The sequence below is a fragment of the Mirounga leonina genome, unplaced genomic scaffold, assembly GCF_011800145.1.
Source record: "Mirounga leonina isolate KUSES-001 unplaced genomic scaffold, KU_Mleo_1.0 Mir_153, whole genome shotgun sequence".
NCBI classification, from domain to species: domain Eukaryota; kingdom Metazoa; phylum Chordata; class Mammalia; order Carnivora; family Phocidae; genus Mirounga; species Mirounga leonina.
The window spans coordinates 19908709-19926389 of record NW_023270387.1 but is presented as its reverse complement, the minus strand read 5'-3'; the positions used below and the strand labels follow the sequence as shown (position 1 = coordinate 19926389).

General features: G+C 49.7%; 1 protein-coding gene across 1 annotated transcript; it reads right to left on the bottom strand.

The window, feature by feature from the left end:
• Positions 1 to 84: 84 nt before the first annotated feature.
• NRGN (neurogranin) lies at positions 85 to 6605 on the bottom strand. Its single transcript, XM_035009203.1, has 4 exons — positions 6419 to 6605; positions 1559 to 1785; positions 1290 to 1307; positions 85 to 903 (listed from the first exon to the last, which is right to left on the bottom strand). Exons 1-2 carry the CDS (start codon positions 6431 to 6433, stop codon positions 1564 to 1566), a joined length of 237 nt encoding a protein of 78 aa, XP_034865094.1. The 5' UTR covers positions 6434 to 6605; the 3' UTR covers positions 85 to 903; positions 1290 to 1307; positions 1559 to 1563.
• Between the last annotated feature and the right edge of the window lie 11076 nt (positions 6606 to 17681).

Genomic DNA, 17681 nt, shown 5'->3' with positions numbered 1-17681 from the left:
AAGTGAAATTTGCTCAAGCTTCAGGTGATGGTTCAGGCGATGGCCTTGTGCACCCAAACTCCCTCCCCTCCGGCACCCTCTGAATACTTGGACATTCCTCTTTATTGTTCACATTCCAACCCAGCACGGTCACATGCACACACGGAGATAAAAATCCTTCGGGCCACAGCCCCAGGAGCCCGGCGGGGGGCGGGGCTAGCAGGGTGGGGGCGGGGCCGCGGCAGGCTCCTCCTACCGAGCCTCCCAGGAGCTCGGCGTTTGCATAAACAAGATGAGAGCTGGAGAGGTGGCTCTCGGGGTGCGCCGGGGAGAGGGGAAGCAGATTACAGGCAGGCGTGGGGTTGGGGTGCGAAATAGGTACTTCCCTTACGATCAGAGCAGGAGGTATCCAACACCATAAAAACCCTCTTTCCCTCTCTCCTCACCCCAGAGCCAAAGTTCTGGGGCTAGGCTGGGGCGCGAACAGCACAGAGACGCAGAGCGCCCCCTTTATCTGCGCACAGAACGAAAGGACTTTTTTTTTTTTTAAGTTAGTGTACTTGGGCGACGCTTAGGGCGCCCTCCGCAGTGCGCGCAGGGAAGTGCACGGAGGCTGCGGAGGCAGAGCGGCATGCGGGGTGCGGGCAGAGGTGGGCGAGAAGCAAAAGAAGGAAGATGTGAGAGCGCGGGGTTTGGGGCTAGGGTGGGAAGGAAGGGCGAATGGGGACCATATTAGACTGGAGGACTAACTAAAAGGGCACGGACTTAGCGACTCCTCGACGGAGCCTGCCTGGGAGAGGGAGTCTCTGGGGACGCAGGGAGGGCTCCTGAAGCTGGCAGGCTGGTGGGAAGGAGAGGATCACAAACACGGCAGGGAAGTCTCGTCACTGCGAAGGGGACGCGGCATCCATCTCTCCTTGGCAACTGAGGACAGAGAAGGTCTGAGCACCTGCCCTCCCGGGTACTTCCTCTCCCCCTTCCTTCTCCCTTCCTGAACCAGGACACCAGGGCGGGGAGCGCCAGGGGACCTCAGTCACCCAGAACCCCCCACCCGAGTCACTGAGCTGAAATAAGCCCGTGGGCAGTGCGTGTGCGCGCCGCAGTGTTTACAGCCTCAGGCCGGGTTTGTGCAGCCAAATGGGGGTGGCTGCGTTTCTGTGTTGGTCCAGGTGTGTCCCTGTCGCAGCCTCAGGCGTCCAGATGAAAACCCGCAGGCTGGAGGGGGTGACGGCGGGCAGAGGGAAGGGTGGGGGATTTGGTCCTTTTCTCCCCCTCAGGCCTCCCACCCGCTTCCGAGTCTTATTCATTACCTTTGAAAATGCTCAGTTCTTCGGTCCAGGGCGGGGCAGAAGGAGGGAGGAGAGGAACAGGTGAGCTCTCGGAACCCGCAGCACCCTCAGCCTCCTCCCAGCCACCCACCCCAGGGCTCGCCTGGGAGCCCCCGACCCTTAGCTCCCTCTCCACCCCGCAGCCCGCCCGTAGTCTCCGGGCTCCTTCGGAGGGGGAGCGGGGCCGCTCTCGGCAGGTCCCGGGTTTGGGAAGGGGGAACCTGCCGCCCGCCGCGCCCCGCCCGCCTCACCTGGCCTAGTCTCCGCTGGGGCCGCCGCCCGCGCCTCCCCGGGCGCCCCCAGCTCCGCCCGTTCCCCCGTGGCCCGGGCCCTTCCGGCCGCGCTCTCCACTCTTTATCTTCTTCCGCGCCATGTGGCCCCGGAAACTCGCCTGGATTTTGGCCGCCGCTGCGTTGGCGCCAGGATCGTCCAGCGGGATGTCTAGGATGTCGTCGTCCGGCTTGGAGCACGCGCTCTCCTGGGGGCGGGGCAGGGGGTACTCGTGGGATGACTGGGATGAGACCCCGACAGGGTAGGGTAGGAGTAGAGCCTTGGGGGGAACCGACGCGCGAGTGGGAAGCGCAGAGAGGGGAGCTATGGGCGTGGGGAAGGGCTGAGCAAGGGCCGCGCGCGCTGGGGTGTGTGTGTGTGTGTGTGTGTGTGTCCCTCCTGGAGAGCGGCAAGCAAAAAGTTAGGGTCATGGTCAGGTGGACACAGCTGTGTTTCCAACTCAGGAAAGAGTCGTGCACGGTGGGATGGGGTCCAAGACAGCCAGAGAGCCCTGAGTGAGCTGAGCGAAGGGTCCATCACCAGCGGCTGAGCTGGAGAGCGGCAGAGCTGATGGAGGGTGGGCTGGGAGGAGCAAAGTAGACAGCCCAGGGACTCCTGGATGTGGCTGCCCCTCCCCCCTGTCCTCAGAGGGTGCCTCCAGATCAGAAGGGCCCCTTCTGAGTCCAGGATTCCCTGGGACAGGGTGTAGAAGAATCAGGCCAGTCCCCTCCCTAAGTAAAATTACATCAGGGCTCAAAGCTGGAATTAGGGTGAAGGTGGGGCTAACCCCGGGTGAGTCAGCCTCCCTCCACCTAGGGCTAGAGGCCCAGAGACTGCTTTGCCATTGATTCTTCCTTTTCCAGTGCTCCCCAGGAGGTACTCAAACACAGCAGAGACGAGGTGGTCTGGAAGAAGCTACAGAGAAAAGGCTTCACTCCAAAAAAGACAAAGGACAGATGAGGAGCAAGAAGCCCTTGGCCTTGTGTGCTCCAGAAGAAAGGCGTTATGACAATAGCTCCCCATTAAGTACTTCTCTTGTTCCTGGCACAGTAACACAGTGTTTTAGAGACATTATTTTATTTAGTCCTGGCAAAGCTATGACGCACCTTTTATTGTCATCCTAGTTTACCTCTAATAAAACTGATGCTGTAAGTGTTTATAAATCTTACATGAGGTTGTACAGATAGTTACTAATGGACCTCAGATTCAGACCCTTGTATGTCAGAGTCCAGAGTATATTTTCAACCCCTATTCCGTAGGATAAGCAAAGGCAGTCAAGAAAATGAACCAAGCTCTACCTCTTGTTACCTAATGCTTTCTTGTCTCAGCTCCTTCATCTGAAATCAGGATCATCGTATCTACCTCTATGGGTTGCGAGGAAGAATAAACAGCATGATATACATCCAGTTTCTCGCACAATCTAGTTGCTCAATAAATGGTAGCTATTACGATGATTCTTTTAATTAATAAGTTGATGTGAAATAGTTGTTTTTATAGGCCAAAAAATAAAACAACCCCAATTTCATATGGTTCAGCCTGTAATAATCACATCCACCCCCGGGGCCTCAGGTTTCTGTCTCCCACAGCCTGCCCTAGCTGAGACAGGCAAAGGTTAGGGAATAGATGGTATTGATTTTAGAAGTAAGGCTCTGGAATGGAGAGGGCCTCAGTCCCTGAGCCCCTTTGTTGCTTAATATTATGCACAGCATTAATGTGGGTTGGGATGCATATGGTTACTATGGAGTTAAAAAGGCATTACTCTTTTGATCTGACCCTGTGGCTTCTAGGAATTCTCTCCTCCCCCCTCCACCCCCCACCCCAAGGACTTCTGCTTTAAAAATGGCTTCCCCTCATCATCTTCGCAATGCTGTTTTCATTTCCTGGGCTTCAGTGTTCTGCAATTTGTGTTCAAGATGCCCACAATTGATTTAAATGCAGTTACAGAGAGTTATTAAGAAGCCTGAGGGGATTGGCACTCTTTTTGTCTTCTGCAGGTCTGGCACTCCCTCTCTGACCTCTTATTCTCCACCTGTAATCAGAAACAACTCTTGTGTTCCTTGATTCCCAGAGCTCATGCCTCTCTTGGGATATCCTTAGGGAACAGAGGTTCTCCTCAACAGAGGGCAACGATTTAAAACCAACCAACCAACCAACCAACCAACTAACCCATTCCTGATCCACCTACCCTTGGCCAGCAACTATGGAAGGGGTATCTTCCCCCAACTGTGCTACGACCAAGCTGCTGTCTCTACCCACGTCAACCGGATCCAGAATGGAAACCCAGAACAACTGGCAGAACCATCCAACACACTACTCCTCCCCCAGATCAGCTCCCTCTCCCTCCAGCTGAATTCTCAGGGCAGAGCAGCTAGGTGGCCTGTCCACAGGCAGAACTGGAGAGAGAATAAAAGGAATCCAGGAAGGGTCATGGTTCTGGGCTGGTGCCTTCTAAAGCCTGAGAGCTCCATATGAACCAGCGGTGGAAATGTGCACTAGAGGGTAAAACAGGAACCATGGCTTCTGGTCCCAAGCGGGCGTATCACTTCACCTCCAGGGGTCTCAGTTTCTTCGGGCCGCAACTGGAACTTGGCCTAGATGGATAAATTCTTTAGGTCCCCAATCCTAAAAGCCTTAAGAATTATCCCCGCTAGGGCGCCTGGGTGGCTCAGTTGGTTTAAGCCTCTGCCTTCGGCTCAGGTCATGATCCTGGAGTCCCAGGATTGAGCCCCGCATAGGGCTCCCTGCTCAGTGGAGAGTCTGCTTCTCCATCTGCCCCTCACCGCATTCTTGTGCTCTCTCTCAAATAAATAAATAAATAAATCTTAAAAAAAAAAAAAAGAATTATCCCTACCTATTGCTTACTATATGCCAGGCCCTGTGCTTTGCACACATCACCTCACTTAATCCCCACTTCAGAGGTCAAAAAACAGCCTCAAAGACATGTTGCAATTTACCCAAGGCCACAGAGCTAACAAATTGTGATGGGATTCGGAAGCCTCAGGGCAGGTAATTATTTCTATGAGTTCAGTTAGACCAAGTCAACCAGACTAAGCGAAAGAAATGAGTGGAATCCAAAAAAAATGTCTCCTTGCCTTTTCATATTAAGTGAATGGAGGGAAGTCATATATATGTGACTATGTAAATCAGCAACTGGTACATTTGAATCAGCAGCTCTGCCTCTTAAAAAAAAAAAAAAAAAGCTCTGTTTTCTTCTCGAGCTTCCTTACCAAGGGGCAAGAAGGAAATAAGGCAGGACTAAGTGTTTCCCAACACCAGGTCAGATGGTCAGCAAGGAGAGCCCCAGAATGAAAGATACAGAGGGCCCTGCCTTGGGGTGCCTGGCTGGCTCAGGCGAGAGGGGTTGATGTAGAGGGGTTTGGGCGTAGAGCTTACTTAAAAAAAAGAAAGAAAAAAAAAGAGGGCCTCTAGACCCCAGATGCACTCTGTTCTCTACATGTCCCAGCTCCCTTCCAGCTCTCAGTCCACCTCCACAGAATGGGGATGGGGTAGGAAGATGCTCAGTCTCAGCCCTGTTCCAGCCCTCTGCCTGTCACCTCTTCTTTATTTTCTTACCCCCCTCGGCCCCCCCCGCACATTCTTGCAATGGTGCTGTCTCTTGCTTAGTCCTTTAGCCCTGCAGATCTGGGACAGGGCCTCACAGGGTTGTTGTGATGATTAAATATAAAGTTAATATGGTAAGCAATCACAAATTGACCAATATTACTGATGTTAATGAATCAAAATCGTAATAACAACTACAATGATTTACCCCTAAGTTCTTTCTGCCTCTTGGTACCCAGACATAGGGAAGTCTCATCTCTTATAAACTGGGCTATTCTTTCCTTCCAAACCTCACTTTTTTTTTTTTTTCTTTTCTTTTGTAAGCCATAGGGTGGAGGGTGGGGAGCAGGCAAAGTCATAACCTCTTGTATCATTAGCTGGGTTGACTGAATGGCAGAGAACGCAAGGACTTTGGAGTAGTCTTTCTCCATATGTAGGGGCTAAAAATAAATAATTAAAAATAGAAAATAAATAAACACATTCCATATATGTATGATCACTGTACTCCTCTGGGGTGCTAGGAGCCAGGTCCTGTGCCAGGCGCTTTCGTACCCAAGTCACCTTAGCAGCAATCTACTTGGGCATCAGGCACTCGCAGCCTCCAGGTCTCCGTGTGGGCGCTGACAAATTGCAGACACTTCCTTGCCTCGCCAGCAGGGCTCCCTCGCGGTCACTTCACCCAGCCCCCTCCGGGGCTAGATGGCGTTGGGGGACGGGCCAACCCCTCCCCAGAACCACACTGACTAGGCTCTCTGCTGCCCATCATCATTCCTGAGCTAACCAATATGAACTGACTGTCCACCCCCCGGCCCCCCGCGCTGTACACGAGGGTCACGGAGATCATCCTGTCTGCCCACCTACGGCGGTGGCAGTGGGATGGGGAATGGAGTGAGGGCGAAAGCCAGGGGAAAGGAGACCGAAAGGAGTCGCCGCAGCTTCGCTACAGTTTACAGCGTCTCTCCGGGGGAAGTTCCTCTTCTCGTCTAACCTGCAGCTTCGCTGCTGCAGAGCCCTGCAGAGTCCCCGGTCCAACCTGGACTGCCTGGCGGATGGGCGTCCAGACGCCCCCGCGAGTTGGGGAGCATTTTTCCTAGGGCTTCCAAGTCAGGCGGGTACCTTTCACCACCCACCACCCACGTCTCCGCAGGCACCCCTTATTGCTCCTGGGTCTTCTGCACCCTCAAATGCACTTCCATCCCTTACTCTCCCTCCAGGGGGTTCTTGGGAGCCCCTTGCCCCAGATCAAGCTGAGTGCCCGTCCCCCCGGCCCTCTAACTTACGGTGCAGCAGTCCATGCTGGTGTTGGGGGTCCTTGGCTGGGGCACAGGCTGGCGCAGGGCGGGGGTGGGGTCTGTGTGGTGCTGGGTGGGGACTCTGGGGCCTTGGGGTGCCCGCTGACCAGCGCCGAAGCAGCCGCTCCGCTCTCGGGTCCTCTCTCCCGCGCTCCGCTCTGCTCGCGAATGTAACCTGAGCCCTTCGGTCGAGAAGCCAATCAGGAGAAGGCTCCGGCAGGGCGGGCGGGGATTTTACAGGGAGGACCACGCCCCCTCCCTGCTCCCTCTGCCTCGCTCCCCCTCCTGCCCCAACCCCTCCGCCTACACACTTCCATCCATTCCTCCTACACACCCCATCCTCCCAAATTCAACCCCCTTGTTTGCTGAGGCGGCAGACTGCCAGGCAGATGTATGCCGCCGCAGGCAGAGGGAGGCCCCCGACATCCCGGGCACAAACACACTCACATCTGGGCACAACACCCCTCCCACCCGCATGTGGAAAACCACGTACCCCTCACCCACCTCCCCACACTTCCACAACTTAGCTAGAGTCCCAAATATGGCTGCCTCTAACTCCTCCTCCCCTCACCCCCGCCAGTCCTCAAAGAAAAGCCCCCTAAGACGTGCGTTTAAAAAAGTCCCATCATCACTCTGCTACGGAACCAAGAAAGCTGTCAGTACAAAACCTGAGGGTGAGCACGCATAAACACGAAAGCTCACAAGCCCCACATGTGTATATGTGGCACTGCCCCGGCTCGCCAAAACGCGCACGGCTGCGTGCAGACTCTACAGACACCACCTGAAAATAACTACACAGACCTTGTACACACGCTGTGCAGATAAATGCAGACGGTGCCCGGCCTGCATAGGTGGGTAATCACCCTACTGGCGAGGTCCCCGTTACCTATCTATCTATCATCTATCATCTATCTAATGTATGTATTTATGCATAGACACTAGCTTGGGAGAAATACCCTTCCCTCCCACTCCCCAGTCCAGAATCTCCCTAACCTCTTTTTTAAAAATTAATTTATTTTAGAGATAGAGAGAGGGGGGAGAGAGCGAGAGAGAGCGAGAGAGAGCGAGAGAGAGCGAGAGAGAGAGAGAGAGAGAGCAAGGGTGGGGAGGAGCAGAGGGAGAGGGACAAACCTACTCCTTGCTAAGGGGGGTGGAGGCCCACGTGGGGCTGATCCCACCACCCTGAGTTCATGATCTGAGCCAAAACCAAGAGTCCCTTGCTGAACCTGCTGAGCCACCCAGGCGCCCCTCCCTAACCTCTTGATCCATTGCTTCAGAATAAAACAAAAACTGGTCACTCTCACCCTGCCCCTGGGAAGAAGAAAAATACTCGAAACCCTAGTATTGGGAAATTTAAAAAATGGTTGTCTTTTGGGGTCCACGGTGGAGGAAGGATGTGGGCTTTGTGAGAGGCTGGAGAAGGGAGATACGGGAGGAACATCGTGGAGCAGCCTGTCCGGGTAGGAGAGCAGGCAGTGTGGCATGTTGAGTGGATAGAGTAGGCCACCTCCGAAGAAAACAGAAAGTCTTTTTCAGCTAAGGTCCCAGAGGAGGGAAGGCTGCTCAGGCAGGTTGACTGAAGCAGAGCAAGGAGGGGAAAAGGCCCTGTGGCTCTGCTTGGGACAGGGGATCCTGGAACAGCACTGCAGGGAATCCACAGCCACTGGCCAGTCCTAGCAGGGCTGCTGCAGGCTTCCTTCCTACCTGAATGGGCTACAGGCTTTGCTGGCCAAAGGGAAAATGAGTGGGAGGGAAATTCTTGTGGTCACTCATGATGGGAACTGGGTTAGGCAGCTTGGCCCCCCAAACTGAGCTGGATGCTGGCCGGGATTCCAGGGCTTGGGGTATAGGGGTGTCTCTCCCAGCATGTTTGGGACCCACCCACCCTTGTAACTGAAAATCTGTTCCCCAATCTGTCTCTGGCACATCCTCTATCCCCCCACCTCTGCCAAATGGCAGGATGTCCTGGGAACTCAGCCCCTTGCCTAAATGATGGGCACATCTGGGGCCTTCGCTTAGGCCAGTTCCGGTTGGACTTCAAATCTAGGATCCAGAGGAGAAAGGGAAGGAGGAAATTGGGGACAGAATGGGTATCAGGTCTGGACTCTGCTTTTCTCTTCCCAAATTAGAGCTGAGGAATTCGGGATTTAGCGAGTTTGCAGTAAAGTCCCCCAAGTTGCTAGGCAACATCCCTCTGCAGGCTGCGCTGCCTCTGGGCCCTTCTTCCTGCTGGTCAGAGCTGAAGTGGGGGGGGTAGCTTTACAACATGCCCCCCTAAACTCCCACATAGGCAGCACAGCCCTTCCCTCTTCCTAAAAGATGCCCTTGTGTGGGGTGAGGGTGTCTCGGAACACTGGCGGCCCCATGGAAGAGCAGAAATGGCAACTGTCAGTTCCATCCGCAAAACAAGCATTTCAGCAACAGCCCACTTGAGGCGCCCACGCAGAACTGGCCACTGAGCTTGCTGTGGGGGATGGGCAGTCTCCGAGGTAAGGAAAAGGTAGACAGAGAGGAAGGCAGAGACGGGAATCAGAAGACAGACACAAACTCAGATGATCCAGAGGAAGGAGCAGTGACACGCACAGCCTCATTTAAATGACACACACATGGACCCAGAGGCACAGAAACACGTCCACAAGACACATACTGTGGGCCCGTGGCCACCCACTGACATCCAAAGACATGCACGGCAGTGCACCCTTTCGCCATCACGCATCAGGGGTACGTGCTTCCTTGGTGAGGGCTTCCTCTTTTGGACTAGGTGGCCGGGGTTCAACAGCAAGATGGGCTCGGTGGAACTCCGAGCCCCTGCTCAAACAGATGAGCAAGGAGAAGGGACAGGAGCTGTGTGGAATGCCTGGGTCTGGCGGCTTTGGGGAGCAGGCTGCCTCACTCTGCAAAGCTCAGGAGCTTGGCAGAGTCGTGCCAGATGACACTCCCCACGAGGACTTGGGTGCCAAGGTCATCTTTTGGAGGGTCACTTATTAACTAGCTGGACTTGAGCTCTGTAGCTGTCCTCCGTGCCTCTTTGAATTTCATAAACTCTGAGGCCCCCCCCCCCCCCCCAGCTATTGAAGGAGAGGGACTGGCAGCCTGGAAATGAGATGAACTCCGGAGGGCCAGGTTAGAGAGGGAGCCGGGACATGTGGGGGCGGTGGGCTGCATCGTGCAGGGAGCACGGCAGGGGAGGGGCACAAAGTCGAAGCCAGGGCCAGCAGAGGAAGAGATTTTAGACAAAAGAAAATATAAGAGATGGATTAGTGGGAAGCTTTTGGGGTCCAATATGGATCCATCTGGGGACAGATGGTGGGGGATTTGGAGAGAGTTGGTCCTCGTAAGCAGAGAGAAAAGCCAAGGCACATGGCAAGCTATTTGCCAATACTTGTGGCTTCCTTTCCTTGGAGTGGGCACTTTCTGAACATAACATCACAGCTCAAGCCCACAGACGGACTCCATGATAAGATGAGGGTGGAAAGTAGGAGGCCGATGCCTCTGGTGGAGCTGATCTGGGGGCTTCTTAGGTCAGGATTTCACCCATTTGAATGGAGGGGGTTGGGGTAGCAGGAAATTCAGTTTTCTCTGCAAATATTTCAGCTTTTGCTGTAGTAGTATTTTTAGCAACTTGGTTGGCAGAGGAGGAGCCTGGGTACATTTTTAAAGGGGCCTCTGCCAGACTGGAGGCCTCCTCCCACCCTCACCCCACACGTCCTAAAGGAGAGGGGAAGAAAGCACAAGGCTCAAGGGGTGCATTCAAATCAGGTTTGCTGGGCATTAACTGACCACTAAGTGCTCTTCACCCATAGTTGGTAGCAATCATCAGCAGTATCCTTATCATTAGCAGCATTATCCAGAAGAGGAAATACTTCTTGAACTTCTGTTGTGTGCAGGATGCGACCAGGGATGCAATAGAGAAGGTTTAATATACTTGGAAAGACAGCGGAAGGAACCAGCACTCCTGAGTGACTACTAGGTGCTCTGTGTTGTGCTAACCACATCATCTATGTGGTTCCATTTCATTCTTAACAGCAATCCTGTGACGTCGGCCTTATGTTTCCTATTTACAGATGAAGAAGCAAAAGAGTTGATGAACTTACCCAAGGCTATATCGTCATTCAAGGGAAAAATCTAGATCAAAACTCAGAGCAGAATAATAACATTATTCTACATTGGAATAGCGTTTTCCAAAGTGCTACCGAATTCATGATTTAATTTGGTGCTCATGAGAATTGTGTGGGGAGGTATTAATATTTTTAACCCCTTTTTCTGAGGACAAAGTAAGGCCTAGAGAGGTTAAATGACTTGTCTAGAATTAGCCCTCTGGTGAATTACAGAACCAGAGCGAAAATGCAGGAGTTCTAACTTTGAATTCTGTGTTTTCACCTCTAAGGTGCTCTGTACAACAACCCAGCACTTGCACTGGGCTTCATGGGATAGATTATAGTGGTTAGCAAAAACAGACATAGTTTCTTCTCTCCTGGATCTAACAGTCTGATGATAAAAGTACATATGTATATGTGTGCACATATATGTAGATATATGTATAGTTATAGATGTGTATATATATCTATATGTATATATATATGAGATATATTTAAGTAATAAATGATAGTTGCCAAATGAGTGATGCAGAGTAAGCATTATGGGAGTTGAGGTGTGGGAGAAATGATTGAAAATTGGGATGATCCAGGAAGGCTTCTTGGATGAGGGGGCTAGAGACGGGCAGAAGGACATCTTAGGCAGGAGCAAATGTTGTGAGCCGTGCACTGCATTTAGTGTCTCTGTGCTTATGAGACCCCATTCCAGAAAGGCCCTGAGGACAGCAATCCCAATCTCCTCTGCTCCTCACAAGCTTGTTTTGTTTTGTTTTTAGTAGGATCCACGCCCAGTGTGGAGCCCAAGGCGGCTCGAACTCATGACTCTGAGATCAAGACCTGAGCTGAAATCAAGAGTTGGAAGCTTAACTGACTGAGCCACCCAGGCGCCCCCCCAAAACCCCCTCCCCCCCAACAAGGTTTTATGTCTGAAGCTCAGCATCCTGATTTTACCTATGGCGACGTCTCGAAACCCTCTAGGACCTGTAGGTACACAGCAAATGCGTGCTCGTGCTTGCTCGCAGCCATGCTGGTCCTTGGTGCTTTAACACACAGCGACCCCTTGCTCCTCCTGATGTGGCAGGAGGTTGCTTCCTTCACCTCCACCCCCTTGTTCTCTGGGCCTGTGTAGTTCAAAGTCCTGGATTTCGTTTACTCCTTGTTCCTCAGTTGCCCCGAATGTCTACTTGTTTTGTTTCACTCCACTTCCCTTTCCTCGGTTTGCTTCCCCACCTTTCCTTATGAATCATAGCTAGTGGTGGCTAAGCAGTGTGTGTACCTTCTGGGCCTACACAGGCCATCTGTAAACACTGGACCAACACAACCATTTTTATGACAAGGGAACAACCATCTTGACAATATTTTAATGACAAACTCCAGCACCAACCTAATAACCAAGTCAATTTGGGTCCAGACAAATGTCTGTTTGAATTAGTTTTTATAAAAAGACTTACATGAGGTACAATTCTTACCTGATTCTTTTTTTTTTTTTTTTCTTACTTGATTCTTTAGTCCTTTCACAGACCCTTTCTTTTGTGGTTCAGCCAGATCTTCAGATAAAAGGCATTCTTGATTCTACCAGCAATACGTGTTGAGTGAGGTTCAGGCCATTCTTCTTGTCACTGTCTACCTCAGGGCAGAAAGAATAACTCTCATCCCGGAAATGGAGACCCTCTTAGAATCATTCAGAATGAGCATCTCTTCGAGCGTGTGTATGGGGCCAGTACCCCAGCCTTACACTTCTTCATGTTCACACTGTCTAACCTGAGAACTTGGAGTGTTGGTTTTGATCTGGATCCATTGGCCATGGCTCTCATTTATTTGGTACTCTTTTTTTTTTTTAACCTTTTGTCTTATTTTAGGAACTTTAAACTCTTGCGGAAGTTAAGTAATATATAATGAACCCCACTGTACCCATTACCCACGTTCAGTAATTCCCAGCACATCACCAAACTCATATAACCCTTATTCCTTATGATTCCTCCATTACCATTTCATTCATAAACATTTAAGTATGTGTCCTTGAAACATACAGACTCTTTAATACATATTTTTAAAGTATATGTTCATTAGCCTGGAAGCTCCATAGAGAAAGAGATTAGAGCGGTTTTCTTTATCACTGTAGCCTTAGCACAGCGTCTGGGACATAGCGGATACTCGGTAAATATTGTTTGAATGATTGAATGAATAAGGGGGTGAATGAATAATACTGTCACAAGGAAACAAGGTGGAGGGGGGCGCCTGGGTGGCTCAGTTGCTTGGACATCTGCCTTTGGCTCAGGTCATGATCCCAGGGTCCTGGGATCCAGCCCTGCGTCAGGCTCCCTTCTCGGCAGGGAGCCTACTTCTCCCTCTCCCTCGGCCCCTCCCCCTGCTCATGCTCTCTCTCTCTCTAATGAATAAATAAGATTTTTTTTTTAAAAAAGGAGGAAACAAGGAGTAAATAAAAAAGTGCATATATCTGTGATCAGGCGTGATCTAATTTGTTAGAGGCCAGATATGTCTTCAGCAAGCACTCAGTAGGTGGGCCTTAAATAGGGAGGCAACTCTTTATCTCTCTGAGATTCAGTCTTAGGCCTTCCATTCTGAGGAGCTGAGACATAGACCCATGTGTTCCTTGGAAGTCCATGCTGAGGTGGCCCTTTTATAGGAGCAGCATGGGTGATGGAGCATGAGAAGGGCCTACGGAGGGAAGGGAAGGAGCCATGCCTGTAAACCAGTTTATTGAGTCTAATATTTCTATTTCTGTTTTATTATTTCTTTCCTTTATCTTGGTTAAGCATTTCAACTTTGAGCTATGAAAGGGGACATTTTAGGAAGAGTTATATATGCAGTCTCAGGTCGGGGAGCCCAAGGTAGAACAGCCAACTTGGTGGCAGCAGTCATTCGTGGGGCATCTTACGAGGAAGGTGTCTCTCAGCGGATGAGAGTCCAGCTTTGTGGTCTTGCTTCCCTGTTCCATCGAGAGATTCTCTTCCCAACAAAAACTTAGAGAGTTTTTTTTTTTTAAAGATTTTATTTATTCATTTATTTGAGAGAGTGAGAGAGAGAGAGAGCACATGAGAGGGGGGAAGGTCAGAGGGAGAAGCAGACTCCCAGCCGAGCAGGGAGCCCGATGCGGGACTCGATCCCGGGACTCCAGGATCATGACCTGAGCTGAAGGCAGTCGCTTAACCAACTGAGCCACCCAGGCGCCCAAAACTTAGAGAGTTTTATTATTTTTTTTTTAAAGGGGAAGTTTCTTTCATTGAGTGGTCTGACCATAGTTGATCCCAATTCTCTTGAATAAGTCTATATGTTAATGTTTTCTGCCTCCCAGGCCAATCCAGTGGTCTGATGGGTAGGTGAAGACCAGCCAGCCACTCCCATTTATAAGGAATTAAGGGCCTACCAACTTTCACTTTCCTTAAGCCAATGCAGTTCAGCCACATGGCTGGAGATGGTGTTGCCAAAGACCATCTCTACTGAATTTCCATATAAGCTTCTTTGAGAATAGTAAGTGTTGGTATGGAGAGGTCTCTTATCCTTAAACTTCCAAAGGAAGGAGATATTGACAGAATTTCCCTAGCAGACTGTCATCTGATAGGGCCAAGATATGAGGGAACAGATACTAGAATTCAGCCATTGTAAGGCCTGGTTGGCAAGCCATCTGCAAGAGAAAGCTTCCTCAAAGGCATCACCCAACATGAAAGACATGTCACACACCCCTGAAATTAGATGACACAAGAATCTGGTCATTGGTTCAAATGTCTTTCCTAATGTAAAAATGAGAGAAGTTCTACCTAGCTTAACCCTGCCTCTAACCTTGGACAGTGATGTTGTTTTGCTTGAATTTTTTTTTTTCCTTTTTGGCCAGATGGAAGCACTGAAAGTAAAGGATTATTAACTACAGGCTTTTGTTATTCTGTAATTTGGGCGGAGCATTTAAGTTTAATGAGGTAAGCACTGGTAGTTAAATGGGGTTGGTATACTTTTGTTATTTTTGCTTTGCCTGCCGTGGGATTGTGAGTTGGAGTGGGGTGAGTGGGGAGTGCTGGAACATGAGCTGTTTTGGGACTGGGTTGTTAGTGGAAATGTTCCTGCTGCTTCGCTAGAAGGCATGCCAGGTAAAACCATTCTGTCCCTTTGACCCTGAAGCCCTAAGGTCTTTAAGTAGTCTTTCTACAGGTGTTCAGTGTTCACATATACCTAGAAGACAGAGTCGAAGTCTATACCGTAGACACAATCCTATGGCGTAGATATTCTTCGGAAGCAAAAGAGTATAAATCCTGGTCCTTAAAAAAGAGAGAGCGCTTTTTTTTCTACTGGGAACAGCGTCATGGAGCTATGCTATGTTATGATTTGCTAAACATATGTCAGATCATAACAGTAGGAAAGTTCCACATTTGGGATACTATGTGAGGATGTGTATAGATCTTACTAAAACCATCATGGCAGACGCTGTTGGTTTCCTAGCCAATATCTACGCATTTCCCCTTCTTGCTTGCTAACAGAACTGCAGTTTTGTTGGGAGCAGTCATGGGTCCGGACCTGACATTATGCCATAATCAGTCTAAGCCTGTATCTACTTCAGCTTTGATGACAGCTAGGGCTGGTCACAAGACACAGATATGGCCAATGAGATACAAGCAAATTTCTGCTGAGAAATCTTCTGGAAAAGCTTTTGCTTTCCCGAGAGGAGGAGGCAGATGCTGCTGGCACCACCAGCCCCCTTCTTTCTGCCTTAAATACAGACCTGAAGTCTAGAGCGGCATCCGCTATCTTTTGACCATACAGCAAGTCACATACTGAAATCACGAGGAAAAAAAACGTCCTTTATATTTAAGCCATTATCATTCAAACGTTCTATAAGATTTACACAAATGAATCCCTAATATGACATCATAATACAAGAGAGGTTCAAGGGCAGATCAGGGCACCTGTCGTTGACAAGATGAAGACTGCATGCGCAGGTTATTTCCAGGGATTCTTTGATGACAGACCTGAAAATTCTAAGTTAAAATAGCTAGTAATTCAGGCGCAAGTGTACGTGATCTCGTGCAGCTTGACTTCCTAATTGGTTGCCCTAGATTGGCTCTGCTTAATTAAAGGAACCATTGTAGGATTCTAAGTGACCATTTATAGTTCCTGTAGTCACGCTCAAAGCCTTTGTCCCTGGCCTCTCAGCACTGCTACTACATCAACCTCTCAGTTGTCCCATGACTGGTGTGTGGGTTTGCTATAATTAGAATTACTGACAATTAAGGAAAATTCCTTTAAGACAGAGACAAGAACCCAGAGATAGATGAGGACTGGATGGGTTTAGGCATTTTATCTCTAGTCAGAAGGCTGATCTGTATTGGTTTTTAAAAAGTTATAGGTGGTAGACCCTTGATTCCTCATAAATAACAGCAACAGGCTGGTCTTTGTCCACCCAACAGGCCACTGGTTTAGTTTGGTAGGGAGAAGTCATTAACATATGAATTTATTCAAGGGAATTGGGCGTAACCATATCAGACCATACAGTGAAGCAAGCTCCCGCCTCTTTCAGTAAAAATAAAACATTCCAAGGTTAGCACTGGCAAGAGACAGATTCAAGGCAGAGCAGGTATTCATCCAGAATCTCTTTTTGTACAGCCTTCATAGCTCTTTCAGAGCACACTTCTCTCCTCCATCATTCCTGCAGACAGTACGTGTAGTCCACATGGAGTGGCCTGTCTAGTCGAGCTGATATTCTGAAGGGTTAATTAGATATCCGTAGGACAAGGATTCTCTACCAGTTCTTCGGCTAATGAAGGCGTGTCTCCTTTAAAATGGGTATTACTTTTAACCACGATAAGGGAATGCTTTGCACCTATAAGCAGAAACCTTTGGGACACTGGGAGGGCACTTATTATTATTATTGTAAACCAGTACATGTATGCAAGAACTTCTGAATTTGTCTTAAATTAAAGTAAATATGTCATAAGCCTGGAAGGTCTCAAACCATTTTCCTGGAGCATTTTCTGTGCCAAATATTTATTTTGAGCATTTATTATGTGCCATCTCTTTTATACTAAGGGCATCACATGTTGTATTGATCAAGACTCTCTTGGTTGTAAGGGATAGAAACCCAATTTACATTAGGATAGGCATCAGTTCCCTGCAAAGACACAGGTAGAGCTTCAGGGACAACCAAATCCAGGGGTATAAAATATTAATAAGATTCTCCTCTTCCCTTTTAATTTCTTGTCTTTGCTTCACTCTGCATAACGCTGCCATCCTCATTCTACTGGAACTATGGCTGCAGGCAGCTCTGAGCTTAAACCATCAGAGTCTTGAAACTAAAGAGGAAATATCATTCTTCAATCCCGATTTCATTAATAATAATTTCAAAATTCCTAGGAGAGGTCTCTGATAAACCAGACTTGGGCTGCATGCCCAGCCCCACACCAATCCCTGTGGCTTGGAGGATGAAGAACTCTAGTTGACCCAGCCTGTCGCACAACTGTGTGGCCAGCTGCATTCTATGATTGGCAGTGCTCTCCAGAACCATTTGGTTAGAGTGGGGAAGAGCATTTCCACAAAAGAAAGGGAGTTGTTCCTGAGCAGGCTGACTGAGTAATATATGCCCAATTCAGTACATGAAGTCAGGCAATGCTCGCAATAGTCCAGGGAAGCGATTACTACTATCTGTGTTTTATAGACAAGGAACATGTCGGGAAACAGAGAGGTTAAGCAACTTGAACAAGGTCACATAGCTGGTAGGCAGCAGAGCTGCGATTCCACTGGAGTCCGCTTAACTCCAAAGCTACTCCATCACCTGACCACCTCTCCTCCCTAGATGAGTTTCTCCTCTATCTATTAGAGTCATGGAGACATTAGGAAAAATTACCCTAAGTCTGCACACTGGGCAACGATCTTCTACCCCTCAGCACCCTCACCGGCCTTCTCTTCTCCATCCTGAGTTATCTCCAGCTCCTTTAACCTTTCCACACACGTCATGTTTTTTCGCTGATCTCCTAGTCACTCTTCTAACCCTGCTCTGGTTATATCTCCAGCTTCCTCCTTGGAACCTGATGCCATCTTGGTACTGTGGGCTCTTTTCAGCCTTCTGCTTCCTCTGGGGTTCCTAGCTGAAACAAAAACAAGGATTCAGTGGGCTGCTTGACTGGGTTGGCATGGCTGGACCCAGGGGCTTA